At 31.7% G+C, this 17,132-nt stretch overlaps 1 protein-coding gene across 9 annotated transcripts in view; it reads right to left on the reverse strand.

Annotated features, from left to right (window-relative positions):
• FAM172A (family with sequence similarity 172 member A) overlaps positions 1-17,132 on the reverse strand; it is a 567,690-nt gene that overhangs the window by 308,061 nt on the left and 242,497 nt on the right. For all 9 annotated transcript variants that reach the window (XM_051993687.1, XM_051993679.1, XM_051993700.1 and 6 more), the window contains one exon: positions 8,929-9,147. In XM_051993687.1, coding sequence (XP_051849647.1) covers positions 8,929-9,147 — 219 coding nt within the window. The remainder of the gene's footprint in view (positions 1-8,928; positions 9,148-17,132) is intronic.

The following is a 17,132-nucleotide window of genomic DNA, read 5'->3' on the forward strand; positions in this document are numbered from 1 at the left end:
TATATTATACCACAGCAATATTGTGACATAACTGAAATAAAATATAAGACAGTAAATATCAAAATCATTTTAATACCATTACCACTGGATAAGAAATACAGTAAAAATAAGAACTAGTCTGTTCAGAAATAATTTCAGTGACAAATGAAACAAAACTCTGAATTTTTAGCTTAGAGAGGAAAAAAGAGATGTAAAAAAAAGTAGACAAAAAGTGTAAAAAAAAACTAAAAAAAAAAAAAAAGAAAGAAAGCCTAATCCTAAACATAATCTACAAAAAGCAAAATTCTTTGGGGTTTAAGGGCAATCTCATTCTTCTATTACTTACAATTCTTGGGGTATAGATTCATTTTATTTTGGTTCAGATTCCACCCTTGAGAAAGGACCTCCTTTTAAATCCAACTGGTGTTACTAAATACTTCACACTGTAGTCAAGCAATTCAATTATCTTAGAAAAAATATAGTAATTCCAAGTAGCATCAAGCAACAGAAAATGAAACAAAGACATAACCTTACCTTTCCTTTCAAAAATGTTTTCATCACTATCACCTTCCATCACTGGAAACCTACGCCTCTTCCTATTCCTCATACTACTATAGGTAAAAAGAGGGGAAAGGGTCTCATTGATTAGTTTGATTGCTCAGCTAATTGTACCCACTGCATACTACAGGTAATCAACGAAGTATAGTCATTGATTGTTTCATCATACTTCTTGAGTGTATTGGACAATAGTTAATATTTCTCCAAATTGTCCATTCTACATTACTACGTTTTTATACTACACTGAATCCTAAAAATATTTACCTTGGCAAGACAAAAATGTAGTTCTTCCTTAAGGACTCTAGAAAAGGCATCTAGGTGATGCAGTTGATAGACTGTCAGGCCCAAAGTCAAAAAGACTTTTCTTTATGAGTTCAAACCTGGCTGCAGACACTTCCTAGCTGTGTAATCCTGAGAAAGTAATATAACCCTGTTGACCTCAGTTTCCTCAATTGTAAAATAACTTGGAAAAGCAAATGGCAAATCATTCCAATACTGTTGCCAAGAAAACCCTAGATGGAATCACAAAATGTTGGACACAACTGAAAACTAAACAACAATAAAGGATCTCTAGAGCTTTACAGGTACATAAGATATTTTGTTTTCTGCACACCTTATGTCAAGGGAATAGGATTTATCTCAGGGAATATCATGGCAATCTCCTGTCTTCTTACTATTTTAGAAATTACCAATATAACATCCATATTCACCAGTCACCAAAAAATCCTACCCAGAAATAAATGATAAATGATACTATTCTAAAATTCTGAAGAATTGAAAAAGTACCTGAATATTTCTTTTTACATCTTATTTTATCTCATCTGGGTCTTCATTTCTTTCAAGTAACCCTTTCCGAAATGCATCCCTTTAACACTCCCTGCAAAGACTTACTCTAAATAGTCTTTTAAGCTTCACTACTCCTATCCTTAACCATATTTCTTAAAAGTCTGCATGTAAAAAAATCCCTCAAGATGGGACTATCAAGATGGAATATCAATGCTTCCAGCCCAGTACTCTTAGCCACCATCTTGGGAAGCAACTCTTGTGGAGTTGCCTAGCAATTGCTCCTACGGGTTGTGGTCACAGCCACTTGAAAATGCAGAAAGTTCTTCCCACCAAAGTCTCTGGTAAAATCCACCATCAGAAACTGATATGATTTTTTATTGGTATAGCTGATATTAAAGAAGCAGCATTATAATTTGCTACTACACCCCAAAGATCATGGGTCTTTTCCATATGACTTGCTGCTAAAACCTTCCATTGTCTATGATTTCTCCCCATTAGAATATGAGCACCTTGAAAGCAGGGACTGATTTATATATTTATATTTATAACTCTAGTACCTTTCTACAGTAAGTACTTAGGAAATGTCTCATTCATTCATTTACACTTAAAAAAAAATCCACTTAACCTTACTATGACTTCTTTCAATAATAGTCTCTTCTCAGCCTTCTACTTGTTCTCACTACAGCTTTATAATACTAACCATCCTCTCTTTCTAATATTCTCTTTTTCTTGACTTCCAAGAGACTACTTCTTCTGATTTTTCTCCTATCTGTCAGCTTCTGCTTAGTCTCTACTTCTGGATCATTATCCATGTCTTATCTCCTCAACATGAATGTCTCTTACAGCTACACTCTGGACCTTGTTTATTTTTTTTGTTCCTTTTTCTTTCTTCCCTTCCTGCCTCCCCCTCCTCTTCCCCCCACCCACCCCCTCTCTCTCATCCCTCTCAATTCATTTCTCATGAACCCATTTCTCATGGGTTCTCTCTTCCATCTCTATCAATGTGATGTCCAGATCTCCAAATTCCTGCTCAATAGCATCTTTCTAGTCATCACAATTGACAACTTTAGAGTTTTCCTTGATTTTTCCTTTTCCCTCATCTCTTATAGACAACCAGTGAACAAATATCTCATAGATGTCTCTTTCTTTCCATTCATGTGACTTTTACCTTAATTTGGGCACCCATCATTTTTCACCTGAATTCTTGCTTCTGGCTGGTTGGTAACCTCTTTTACAGGCTCTTCTCTCTCTCTAATTAATCTTCCTCACAACTGCCAACTTAATATTTCTCCAGCAGATATCTGACTATGACACTCCTTTATTCCAAAAAACTGAAGCCATGAAATGGCTTCCTACTGTCTGAGGACAAAATAAAATTCTTCAGCATGGCTTTTAAAATGCTGCAATCTGGCTTCTACCTACCATTTCAGATCTACTTTATATCATTCCCAGTTACAGTTTCTACACTGAAGTCAAACTGGCCCTAAACTCATTGTTCCCTAAACTCAATATTGCCTCACCTCTTTTTGTGACTTGCCTGACATATTTGGAATATACTCCTATTTTACCTTGACTTCTTAGAATCTTAGTTCCTTCACGGCTCATGTTGGGTTCTATCTGCTGTAAGAAGTCTTTCCTGATTTCCCCATTTCTCAGTTTTTTCCCTACTTAAAATTATTTTGTATTTTCTTATCAGTGGCCTGTTTTGTTTTGTCTTTGCATTCTCAGCATGTACTATATGATGTCCAGACAAAATACTCACTTATAGCATATCTTCAGAATTCATTACATAATATGTATAATGTTATATAATTATTGTTATATGTTATATAATAAGTAATATTGACTAAACAGTTAATTTTCACTGATATCTATAAACTGATCTGTTTTGCTTCTATTGTCATTTCAACTTAATCTAGAAATTTGATTATATGAATGATGGCTATGTTCCTTGGGATCTGGTTATTATTTCAAAATCATGTTCACTGAACCTGAGGACAGTTAAAATTATCCTGATTTAATCTCTTATTCTTAAGGGTAATAGAGTAGTTCTTGTTATTTTTAATACTTTTGATGTGGCAAGATATGCTAACAAGTAAAGAAACAAATCATTAAATTGAGAACAGAAATATCAACAAAGATAAATTCTAAAAGTTTCTTACTAATTAAGGACACTAAGATATAATATATAATATGTATAAACACACACATACACACACACACACACATATATATATATATATACACACAAATATATATAAACATATAATATACTATTCATGAAAAGAAGTCTTTAGGAAATAGAATTGTCTCCATTATCTGGAAAGTTTACTTACATCCAAAGAAAATCACAAACTATTGCCGTGTACAATAAATGTGAATATATAGTGTTAAAATGCAATTCTAACACAAAGAAAATAATCTTAACAATCTTACCATCTAATTTTCACAGAACTGTTTTTTTTTTTAATATGTAACTTTTTTATATATAAATATATAAATCAGTCCCTGCTTTCAAGGTACTCATATTCTAAAAAGGGAATTTTACTTAAAGAATACTTAAGCAGAATTTATTTTTTAAAAAATCTGAATAACTTTCAAAATTGAAACAAAATTTGAAACAATTATATTAATGTAACAGAGAGATAAACATGTACTAGCTAAGCTGATGGTCTTATATAATTTGATAATATATCTATAAAAAGATTTGGAATGAGAAACAAAGGTAAAATTTTACATTTGGACTATAGTGGCAAATTTAATTTGGGGGGAAAGCAAAACCCAGTATGAACACCAGCAGCCCCTGGTGGTCTAAAGAAAAAAACACCAAAGTAGTGTGTGTAACCATGGGAGGGGTGGGGGTGGAAATATGTTTTTAAAAAGAATATATGTACATATTTAGCCATTTGACTCAGTTCTCCACCCAACACATTAAAAAACAGATGCTTTAAAAATGATCTGTTGGCAATATGCTTGTTAAAATTTTATCAGTTGGAATATTAAAATTCATTATGAATTAATTAACACATTATATAAAAATAAATTTTTTCATCATTTTATAAAATAATATTACCAGGAATGACTAACATTGAGAATTTTGTATCTCTTTATTTGTGTTGCTGAAAAAGAAACTAAATTTATAAGATTACTATGAAATTGATGACATTTTCTGTCTTCACTCTTGAATTCAGTTGGCAGATGTTTTCAAGAACAAAAAATTCTGTCTTATTACAAAACATATTAAGCAGGCTTTCCTGCCAGGCATGTCTGACATGATGTTTATTGCCTAGACCAAATCAATCCCCTTAATAAGCTATAATATATGCCAGCAAATACATTATTTCATAGTTAAGTAAAGTTACAGCATAAAATAATCAGTACTTTGATCTCTCTAGCTTTGTTCTTCATGTATCAAAATGTAGTACACAATCTGTTACTCATATCTGATATTCATTTGGTAAATAAAACAAAATTATACTTTTGTAACCTTAATGTTTCAAATTTTTATTTTGTACTTTTCCCTTGTACTTTGCTATGCTAAATATTTGCAATCATTTGAAAAAAAGGAAAATTTTTCTTTAAACAGAGAATATTACATATTTTAATATACTAAGAAAACAAAATGGTCAAAAACAGGAGAAAAACTAGAAAAGCATGGAATTATAGCTGCAGAAAACTTAAAAAGTTGTCTAATCCAACCCCACTATTTTATAGATGAGGAAACTAAAGCCCAGAGAGTTGAAACAACTTGCCCAAGATGATTACAGTTAATAAATGGCAATCTGAGTCTAGTTCTTCTAAACATGAGTAATAAAAACAAGATGTCATTATTAAATATGCACTATGTTGAAAATCTCCTGATAATCTATTCTTAAATATGGGACAACTATAGGACTTTTCTACTCTATCCCCAATTTTGAATTCTCTACCTAACCCAAATGGATATTTTATCTTTTATTTTTTTAATGTCCCAATCTTTTTAAAGGTTGATAGAATAAATAAATGAATACCAATGGTACAGCAAGTAAATATTAGTGTACTATCTATTTAGATTTCTCTAGTGTTGGTACATAATATTTTTAGTATAGTTATTTTAAAAAGATATATTTCTTTTTAAGTGATGAGCCATATGTGAACAATGTCAAAAATCCAGATGAATGCTTAAAGTCCAGAAGAAAACTAGCTTCTACATAGCAATTGCATATTAACAAATATGCTAATTTTAAATACCAACAACTAATTAAAACATATTTAGTGAGTGCCTTTTGCATGAAAGCCTCGTCAGTAAAATAAAATAGTAGTAGAACTATTCCTTGCTTTTAAGCATCCTACAAAAGCCCTATGCAAATTAAGAGTACAGGATAAGATATAGACACGTGGCAAGTTAAATAAGTATGAAACAACAATACAAGAGATGTTACAAGACAGATGATGAACTATCATAATAAACAGTATGGACAATAAGTTCCATAAGTTCAAAAAAAGAAGAATCACTATGAGTTTTCTTGGTCAGAGAAGACTTCAGAGACAAAGTGGGGCCAAAATTGGGCCTTAAAAATTAGGAAAGATTTCTTAAAGTGAAGAGGAAAAAGATACTTGCTTGTGCAACAATATATGAATGAGGGAAAATACAAGAAATATTTAGAAGACAAGCCAGTTTGACTACAACAGAACGTTCACACAGGGAAGTACAATAGAAGAAAGCAGCAATCTATTTTCATTCAGAAATTAGTGTTGTATTGACAACAAATTTTACAAAGTTCATTAAAAAAACAAATGCTACTCCTCTATCTTTATTCGTTCATCTGAACAATAAGCAGATTAACTAAATTGTGAAAAGTTTCTTGAGAAAGATACTAATACTAAGTGATTATTATTTTTCTTTAATTATTAGAAGAGTCAGCATTTTAAAAATCAAAATTAAATCACAAATAATCTCCCCGTGCTGAAATTTCACTATTGATAAATTATTTTAGAACTCCTTTAAAGAGCTGATATGTGGGAACAAGACTAACACCTGAGATCTTCATAAGGTATCTTTAGAGTTTAAGAAAAATATCTGTCTCATGGTATTCTTGAAATACCATGAAATGCTGAAAATGCTGAAAAATGCACTAGACTTTTGAAAGTCTGTCTGTGTGTTTGTGTATATATACACCAATGCATATGTAGTTATATGTATATATAGGTATCCTCAAGATTTAAAAAAAAAAACTTTCTAGTTTTGAATATGCTTTCAAGGTTGTAAAGCACTCCTCTTTTACTAGCATAGATACAGTATGACAATACACTAGAAACAGCAAATTCTAGATGAATCCTAGTGATCTATAAAATGAATGCACCAAACATTGAGCAATTAACCTCATCTCTCATTGAAAGGATAAAACCTCACGATCTGGCAATATTCTGAAGAGTATATCCATCTCTGCTCCTTTGCAAATTGCTCTGAGGTTTTTAAGTGAAAAGGTGTGAAATACAAAATACTATTGTATATCTAAGAGTGTGAGTGATGCAAGAAGGATTTCAATTTACATGATCTATTTTTGTCTTTCACTGTTTCCTGAGGAAAAAGTGCTACTTTGTAGAAGAAATGGAATAACACGGAATAGCAAGGAGAAAAGGTTGAAAGATGCAATACAAGAAGGTTAAAAAAGAATGATAGAAAAGTAAGAAAAAAGAACAGATGAAAGAACTAGAGGGGGAAAAGACAAGGAGGAAATAGAAATACATTTAAAATTCATTTTCAGTGTTAAATTCAGGAAAAGTTAAAAATGGGAATAAATGAAACATGTGAAACACAGAATAAAGAAAATGCACATGTACAAGAGAACAAAAGGGGAAAATGGTGCCAAGATAAAGAGAAGATAGAAAAGAAGAAATAAGACCTAGAGAATTAGATTTCAGAAACAGATTCTTAAATTGTATATGTTAAAAACAAACACAGAAAACCCAGGAAGCAAAAAATACATAATTCAACACATGGAAAGTTTCATTTCTTGTTTTCATTTCAAAATGTTAAATCAATACTACTAATGTTATATTAATTTTAAAATATTTTAAAATTATTTCTAGAAAGTCCAAGCAAAAAAAGGATTACATTTTTTATTTTACAATATCACAAAATGTTAGACATAAGAGGTTCAGACAATCTAGAAGATGAGAAAATGGCATTATGAACTCAGAAAAGTTTTTGTTAGACAAGGGTTGATCTGACTAAATTAGGAAAAGAAGAAATGTTATTTGCTCTAAAAATCTGTTAATTTTTGATGTTTTCAAATACTGATAAGGGTTCATGTGATGCTAAACATGTACATGCTTTTTTTCCCTCTCTCTTTGGCTTTACAAGCTTTGTGGAGAAACTTAAGGCTCTTGAAGGACTTTCTGCTTTGGATTGACTTAAAGCATTATGAATCTGAGAACCCCCTTCCCTATTTGATTGCAATCCTAATTTACTCAGTAAACTGACACGTGGGTAAATGCTGTATATTTTTTTTTTTTTTAGTGAAAATTCCACAAAGGGAAGGTATAATCTGTGAGGGAAAATAGTTTTCATTTTTTTCTCAAAAGTAGCATAAGGTATGGTTATAATTAGTTTTTGTAATTTCTAAACCAAGCCAAATTGTAGGATGTGATACATTATCACTACAACACAGTATAAATAAGAAAGGTAATTATTCTACTCTTTAAACATCTCCAAATATTTCATCAGAAGAATAAATCCATTTTGTTTTGCTTCCTCTTTGGTATGTCTGACAAGCTTTAGCTTTATTCTTAAATTAAACCTCTATCCACCTTCTATAATAAGAACTAAATTGAATGAATTTGTCTCAAACACAAAATCCACAGTATGTATATCAAGCAGAATATGTCAAAGTGCAAATAAAATTGTTTGTGCCCTCTGCAGAATTAGAAATCCTCTGGAAGCACTATTCTAAGGATCTCATGCTGCTAGCATTACTAAGTGCAAAAGTTCATTGAGTAAGAAAAGAGCATTGGACAGAGTTCCCTCATTATACCATTCCTGATCTATTCTAACTTAAATATTTATTAAGATATTAATAAACCTCACTCTCTTCATCTGCCTTCAGAAGTTAAGCAAAGATACAATGAATGGCTGCTCCCATGAAAATAACATTACCTGATAAAACTGCTACCACACAAGATGAACATTGATATATGGCACAGTACATTATTAATTCAGCAGGTAATACATTTTTTACAATTATTAGATGATCTATACTCTCTCTAATGGACAACAGAATGACACAGTATTTTAAAAGGCATGGCAGGTTGTAAAATTGTCTTTCAAAGTTTTCCATATGAATATCATGATAAAATTATTTTAGAGGATTTCCCACAAATGAGACCCTGACCCAAAAGGAAAGCATACTTTTGTTCGAAGCTTACATGAAATGACACATGGATTTAAAATGATGCATTTGGGAACTTTATCAAAGTTATGTTTTGACTGGGAAATTTAAAAATTTTTAAGAAGTTGATGCTTCCCAGAAATAAATTGCTGAAAAAGCCAAATACTTCATGAAAAAAAATTGGAAAAAAAATTATATATCAAGTAACAAAGGAAAATGTAGCCATTTGACTTACTCTGATATATAATGGCACCATCTCTTTTTCTTTCTGAGGGTTACGATACTTTTCATAAAAATCACGCCGCTTCTTTGCTTCTTTGAAGATTTTATCTTTTCTTTCACGTTTTTCTGCTGGCTCATCTGAACCATCAGAAGATAAATGCACTTGTGATTTGGTCTTTTCCACTTCAATATAGTTTTCATTGGGATTGAGTACTATTACTCCATATCCTTCCTGTTATAAAAAGAAAGAGAATAAATGTAATCTTAAAAATATTTCCAATTTTAAAAAGTATTAACATTCTATACTAAGTAAATTCATAGACTTATATTTCATAAATTATTATATTTTAAGCAGACAATACTTTTTCCTTTAGACTATCTGAACTTCTTTAATATACTGTGATAAGGATAGCATAGGTTAATAAGCAAATATTACATATAACAGAAGTAAAGAAAGAGAGAGAGAAAGAAAAAAAGAAAGAAAGAGAGAGAGAGAGAAATGTGACATGAAGATTGTTAATTTAAACCAAAAGGTTTTATTCTAGATCTTCTATAGAAAAATAATCTTTGGGAACACTGACAAGCACCAACCACACTTAAATGTTCAAACTGTCCTTACTATTTAGAAGACATGCTATGAGAAAAATAAACAACATGGTATGGAGTTCCACAGCTTTCATATTGAATTAAATGAGTTTTCTTTCCTTTCATCCACATTTATGTTTTGTTTTGTTGTGTTTGGATACTGACAAAGAAAAAAATGGAAGAAAAATGTACCTAATATTCTATGCATTAATGATCACATAATGAGTAGAAGTTATCCATTGTCCATCTTTTGCAACTGATTTGTCTATTCAATGTCAGGAAGTTAGACACATCATTTTTACAAATTAAAACATTTTTTTTAAAAAAAGTATTACTGTAGTATATAGAAATTACTTTTTTATTCTGAAATTTTTGTTTTCAAGTCGTTATCATAATTTTTTAAATTGAGGACTAATAACCATGAAACATTTAACATTTCAAAGATTAGAAATCAAAAATATTAGTTGTCATTATAAAGACTAAATTTACATGTACAATTTTCCATTTGGGGACTGGGGATCTTTGACTATTGGGGGACTGGAGGAATTGATCCATTTTTGAAAGCTTTAAACATTTTGAACTTAATAAAGCAAAAATGGAAAAAACCAAAAAGTTAGCACTACTAACTCCTGAATAACATTTGCTATAGGACATTTTGAAAGTAGTATGTAGCTTTCTTTTTCTAACTAATACTCTAACATTGAAAGGAATTGTGATATGTCTACCCCCAAAACACGACCCATATATTTTAAAAATTCATGGTCTAGGACCTTAACAATTAATTCTCTAAGACCTTAACTGAATTTTAAATGTCATATTTCTTATCCAAGTGATGTTCAGAGGCTGATCAGAACCCACACAACTGATAGCAGCACTAAAAATAAATCAATGTCATCACGGTGTCAGTATTATCACTTTGTAAAGTATGTTGCTATTGTACTTGGTTGACTTTTTTCAAGTTATTTTAAATAACACAAAACTGTATTGGGGCTATTTTTCTTTTCATCCAATCAATGTATTTTTAAACCACCTTAACTTCGAGGAGAGGGGGGTACACATTGGGAGGTGTCTGAGAGGTATGGGTGTAAAGATATAGGTTTCAAAGGATTCTTAATTCTACTCTAGAAGGCTGAGTGTAAATACAGAACTTTTTTAAAAGAGATATGAAAATCATTTATTCAATGTACACAAAATTGATTGATTAAAGAGGGTATACTTATTCAACATATATCCTTTTAAGATCATATGATCTCTTAGAATTCTTAGTCAAAAGCCCCTTTTATGAAAGGCTTGCAAAATATTCTTAGGCAGAAATAAATGCTTCATTTTTATTTAAACATCTCAAACACAAAGCATATGAGAAGATTTTTTTTAAAAATTCCTATCTACCTAGCTGGTAAGCCAAAGCTATACCAACAAAAGATACTTTATTCGGTCTTGCTTTATTCTAATCTGTATAGCTATTCAAAAATCTTGTAGTACATTGTGATCACTGTCAGGTAGACAGATTGTCACTTGGTGATTTTCTACAGTTGGACACACTCGACTAGTTATCAAAATCACATTTGAAGGAAGTTCCTTCCCCTCTTCCTTGTGCCTCTTACAACTTTTCACGCCCTTCTCAAATTTCTGCTATAACTTCCCCTCCCACCAAAACTAAGTTAAAGGATGCTGTTGCACTCTGCTAAACAGGGTGAAATAGAGGCATTCAATACACTGTCTCTGAAGTAAGGAACATAGTCAAAAAAGGTCACCATAGGCCAAAAAGAAAATTGCCTCCTTACTAGATTTTGTACCATGAGTAAGTGGTCTCCTGTCATGTTCCTTCCCTGCCCTCTTCTCTCGGCTGAATTGAACTTTTCTTTTCTTTAAACACATGCTTTAGAATCTAGCTATCCCAAACCAGGATTTTGAGAGAGACAGAGACAGAGACAGAGAGAAGAAAAGGAATCAGAAAATTTCAAATCTAGAAAACACTTCAGGGACCTGAAACATTTCCAACTAAAGGCAACACAAATTTTAATAAACTTGTAAAAGCTTACTTAATAATTGAATTCCAATTTTAAAAACTCAGAACAAATAAAAAATATTTCAAAAATAACAAATGTCATGCTATATGAAATCTATAAGGTCAGTAAAAGAAAGTGATTCTGTGATGGAAGTCAGAGGGGAACATGATTTGAAGATACACATTTACAATTTTTTTTGGAACCCCTGAACATTATTTTGTCTATTACAGTTTTACATGCATCATGAAATCTGAACCTTTACATGTGTAGTCTAAAAAAGATACACATAAATCATCAAAGAAGTAGAATTTGTCTAAGTTATTGATTATGTAACAGAAAATTACATGACTCATTTGTCCAATGTTATAAGGACACAATGTCAATTTTTCACTAAGGTTTCAACAGATGAAAAATGATTCTATTTTTAAAATCACTACTATGTAAATCAATTAAAGGATTTTTATCAATTAGACGGGGAACATAAAATTTCTTCTTTGTAACACCTGGATTTCATAGAAAACAGCCTTCTTATTTTAAACATATCAGACCTTTAGATAAAACAAATCCAAGCAAAAATCATCTTGAATATTTATACAAGGGCATTTTTTCCAACCATCTCACAGAATCATTGCACTCCCAACTTTAAAAAAAGACTTACAGGAATTCCAATCATTACATAAAGAAATTGATTTTGTTTATTTTTATTCTTTTTTGTTGTTCCAAGTATTCCAAATAATAAGTGAATAAAAATTATCCTTCATTTTTAATAAAAGTTATCACACACTACATCTATTATATCCTGATAAAACAGAAAAAGCAAGGAAACAATTACATTATCACTACTTTAACCCTATCTTAATGCCCTAAATGGTACAGACAGACAGAAACACACACACAACACACACACACACACACACACACACACACACACACACACACATATATATATGTGTATATATATGTATGTGTATATATATATGTGTGTGTATATATATATCACACTAAAAGTTTGCCTTTCTCGTCATTACATTCTTGAAATAGTTAACATTTCTGAAAGGCTTCAGTATCTCTATATGTGATACCAATTTTGCTATAGCTTAGTCTTAGAAGGGATTACTGAAAGACTATGGAGAATAAATAAATATTCACATGACAATTATGCACAGAAAAAATCTCAATCATTAAAAATGACAATATGGTATAAAATATTATTAATTTAGATCACATGAAATGTTTCAATAAAGATGAAGCAGGCAACTTCTTAAATTGTCCTCTCTTTTTCAGTATTTTAATGAAGAAATACAAAAAAGGCAAACACCCATGAACTGTGGAGTGCTTTAAAACTACTCTATAAACAGAGGCTTCAAATAAATAATAATATTCCAAAACTTTCCAGAACTACTTGCAAAAATTAGCATGTTTTGCTTACATCTAGGCTCTTAAAACCATCCATTTATACTTAATCGCTCCTTAAAAAGAATAACTTTCTTGCCAAATGAAAAGTTAGGTTATTTCAAATGCACTTGGAAATTTATCCTGCAATCTTTAAAAAGATATAATACAGTTTGCAATTTGATTTATCCAAGCCAATCTCAATATACTGTATTTCCAGAGGTAAAACTGATGCACATTATAGTTAACTAATTCTATGTTTTCTTATGGCAAATCTAGGAGGGAAACACTAGGACAGATAATGATAAAAGCATGCTTTATCCCTTAATTCATCACATCAAACTTACTAATAATGATAGTGTTACATTTCAGACCAGTGTTTGCAAGGCTAAATCTGTAGACTCTTAAATACTACCTCAAGTTTTATTTCTAACCATTGCATTTCATTCATTACAAATACTTTCTTTCATTTAGATTGCTAACTTGGGGTTCCAAGTCACTTTTATTTTTAAGTTTTATAAATATATTTGCTAATAATAGTTCATTTATCATTCAATCAGAAGATGACGCCTAAAGTTGGAATGGCCTCAAGCAGACAGGTGGTGATGAGCACAATGAACTAACTAAAGAAGAACCTTGATATCTGAATCAAATAGATGCAGAAGTGCCCTCCTCACAAAGATGAGCAGATAGATAATTAAGAGGTAATTGATCAAAAAGCAGGATGGTCTCACAATAAAGCCTCACACCAGATGCTAGAAATTGAAGATTAACACAAGTTAATTTTGCCTGTTAGTCACTAGTTGTAAGCTCAATGGAAATCTAGGATAGTCAAAGCAAATTCTGTATCTTTTCAAATCTCATGTGATTGGCTAAATGAATGATGAGCTGAAAGTACTCAGCGCTGCATATTAATCTACCAACATGATATGCCATATGTGACCAGAGAGGTCAGAGGCTAAAGTGGGATCCCTTGACCTATGTAACTATCTTTTGGCCTTCAAGGAAGGAACTAAAAAAAGATGATTTTCCTGTGCTTTATCAGCCAAATTTTTCCAAGTTCAACATGCTATCTAGACTGTTTGCAGCAAGATCACAGTTAATCCCCCAGGGAAATGAAGCCCAGAGTGTTCTGATCTGTAAACTAAATCTACCCATGGTTAAAATGGACAAACTACTGTCCATTCATCTTTCTGAAAGATGTATGTTCTGTTTATTTCCCATCTTTATCTTAAGAAGGGGATGCATATGTCACTGTTGCAACATCCTAGGTGCAACAGTGAGATGAGGTCATGACAACCAATCAGAAGTCACTAGTGAAGCGTTAAAGTAAACATAGCTGTTTGAACTGCAGCTCTGCTTGAAAAATGCCCCCTCCATTATTGGAGCAATTTTCTCAAGACGTGACCTGAGACTGAAATGTCTGTTGACTTAGTTTTGCATTTCCACCCAAATGTGCATTTTGGTAACAACAGTCTGATAATACTTTTGTTAAACTTTCATCCCAGTTCTGCTTCTCTTGGTAGCTTCCCAGACATAAGGGCTATGATTGAATATGTAAAAATTATGCTGTTACAGACAAACATACATTGTCCCACTGAGTTCCCAACATCAAATAGCTCCTCAAGTTAGTCAAGAAAAGAAAACATGCCACAAAAAGTTTTCAGAGGACCACCTGTTGTCTATTATTTTTACATAGCACTTACTCATAAATCATAACACAGGGTAATTAATCAAGCTGTCAAAGAGAAGGTCAGAGGTTATATGGTGGAGTCAGAAGGTCATGCATGGGCTGATAGAGGTCAGGGTCACACTGCATTCCTCATTATCAAGTTGGGATGAGAGAGAGACGGCCCAAGCAGACAAAAGTGAAAGCAGATGGAGAAGTGAGTGGACAGAAAAAAAGAAAATTTCACAAACAAAAAGAAAAGAGAAAGAAGACTGTCAGCTGCCTTCAAGAAAAGAACAGAAGAGCACAGAAATACACTGAAATGTGCTCAAAGAGCCTCAGGAAAATAAAGAAACTACAATTTTATTAAATAAATTCAATATAAATATTTCGGGGTTTTTTAAGTCAACGCACACTACGCAATATTAGAAAATTGGTGAATTTGGTGCTACTGTACCTTTTCAGATCAGTAAATTTAAGATAAATTAGCATAAGGTAAACAGTTACTTGAAAAAAGGGTAATTTACATGAAAAAAATTTATACTAAGAGGTTCCTTCTCTTTCAGAAATAGTGTGGGATTACAACATATGGACAAATAAAAGTCTTCTCTCATTGCACAGATAATGTTCACTGAGCAAGACACCAAAATATTCACAATACAAAAGCATCATAAAAGTCCTTTTGAATAACACAATAGTTATAAAATATTCTATCGTTACACTGGCCTGAATTAGATGCAGAATACTGTGCAAAATTAGCTGTCACCCTTTCCTCAAAATCTTTGTTAATCTCATTTTGAATGTTTGCAGCTTTATCAACACATGCATCAATGTCAGTTCCTTGGTTACTGAACCGCTGTAGTTGGAAGAAGATATAATTAAAATGTTTTGGCACAGAAAAGGTGAAATTGTATCTTACCCTGTTCCCTTAGGAGTCTGTAAAACACGTAAAATATATTGACAAACACACACCTTTGTCTCTAGTCCTGACATCCCAGGTCACCCAAGTGCTAGTTATTTCAAAACATTCACTTTACACTTGCCCATACTGTCACCTGCTGTGTTACTAACTTTTCAAATGTATTAGAACATTCAATTTTTTAAATACCACTAAGTCATGTTCTAATAAATAAAATAAGTCACAAAAACTTCACCTCATCTTTCACTAATCATATATTTATAACCAGATCCAGCAGTAAATTTTTGATTTGATTTTGGTTTTTGCTAGTTGTTAACTTGGTTTTAATATCATAATAATAAATAGATTATTAATTATGCAAAATTTACAGACAGAAATAGGGTATTCTAAAGTGTCTTAGTTTAAATTCTTTACTTTTACCTTAAGAAAGAGGAACACACACACGGACAAATGAAAATGCAATGGAGAGGCAACAAGTTGTAGCTGTTTCCCTGTCAATTACAGATCAAGATTCCTAAGTAAAAGCAAGATAACATACAACTAGATACACAGCTTTATTTTGTAATTCTAACATTTGAGCTTGGATAAAAAGCAAAAAAGATTGCATTTCTGGATGGCCATAAGTAGAGAGTACCTAATTTTTTTTTTTAAGTTTTATATACTCCTAAGTGCAAAGAATTTCTAATTTAATGTAAAAGGTTATAGTTTATTAGAGTGACTTCATAAGCTATGTTTCTTATTCAAAGTCTGCATTCTAGCATCATACACAATATTGGACAACCTTTTCATTTTATATGGCAATGAAGCAGCAGATATCTTAGGATACACTGTCATGTGTCTATGGGATTAAAAGCTACTTTTTCAAATTAAAGAAATCTACTAGTATACCAAACTGTACATCTTTCTTTATCTGGACACTATACCAGCTCATTTCTTCCTCAATTTTCTTAAAAGACAAGATTTTAAGTATTTAAATCATACTTTTTCCAAACGTAGTTAGCAACTTGAATGTATTCAGTCCTCTTGGTGTTTCTAGAGATCCTTTCTTAGGACAAGGACACACTGAAGAATGGGCTGTTAAGCTCAAGACTCCCTTCATTTCATGGCATTTTCATGCATTAAAGAATTTCAAAGCATAATTAAGTACAAATTCCTCAATAGGTCTGTATATAACCCTTTTTAATCTGTAGATAAGGGAGATAAAGAGGAATCAAGCGGGAGTGGCAAAGATAGGACACAGCCTATGTTTATAAATGGTTTCTAAAAACAATCTTGAAGCAATCCAGTCTTCCAAAGAAATCTAATACTAAGTATTGTTTGTGATTGAGGTCTACTATTTAAAGTTACTGCATATTAATAATAATTTTTTAAAAGGTGAATTGCTTTAGTGTACACATGCATTCAGACACTTTAGGAAATAAAAGCTCAAAATCTGAGGGTAGAGCCTCTATTCACACCTACCTCCAAACAAACAGGTGCAACTCAGTATAGCTATGATTTTTCCTTCCCACAGTGACCTATGTCAGAAGATCTGCTCATACTTCTTCTGCTAAATAATTTAATTACTTATGAGTTATGGTTTCTTTGTAACCTTTTAAATGACTAGCTCATTAAAATGCAAAAATATGCAAAACATGATGTCA

This window comes from Antechinus flavipes, chromosome 1, assembly GCF_016432865.1.
Source record: "Antechinus flavipes isolate AdamAnt ecotype Samford, QLD, Australia chromosome 1, AdamAnt_v2, whole genome shotgun sequence".
Lineage (NCBI taxonomy): Eukaryota > Metazoa > Chordata > Mammalia > Dasyuromorphia > Dasyuridae > Antechinus > Antechinus flavipes.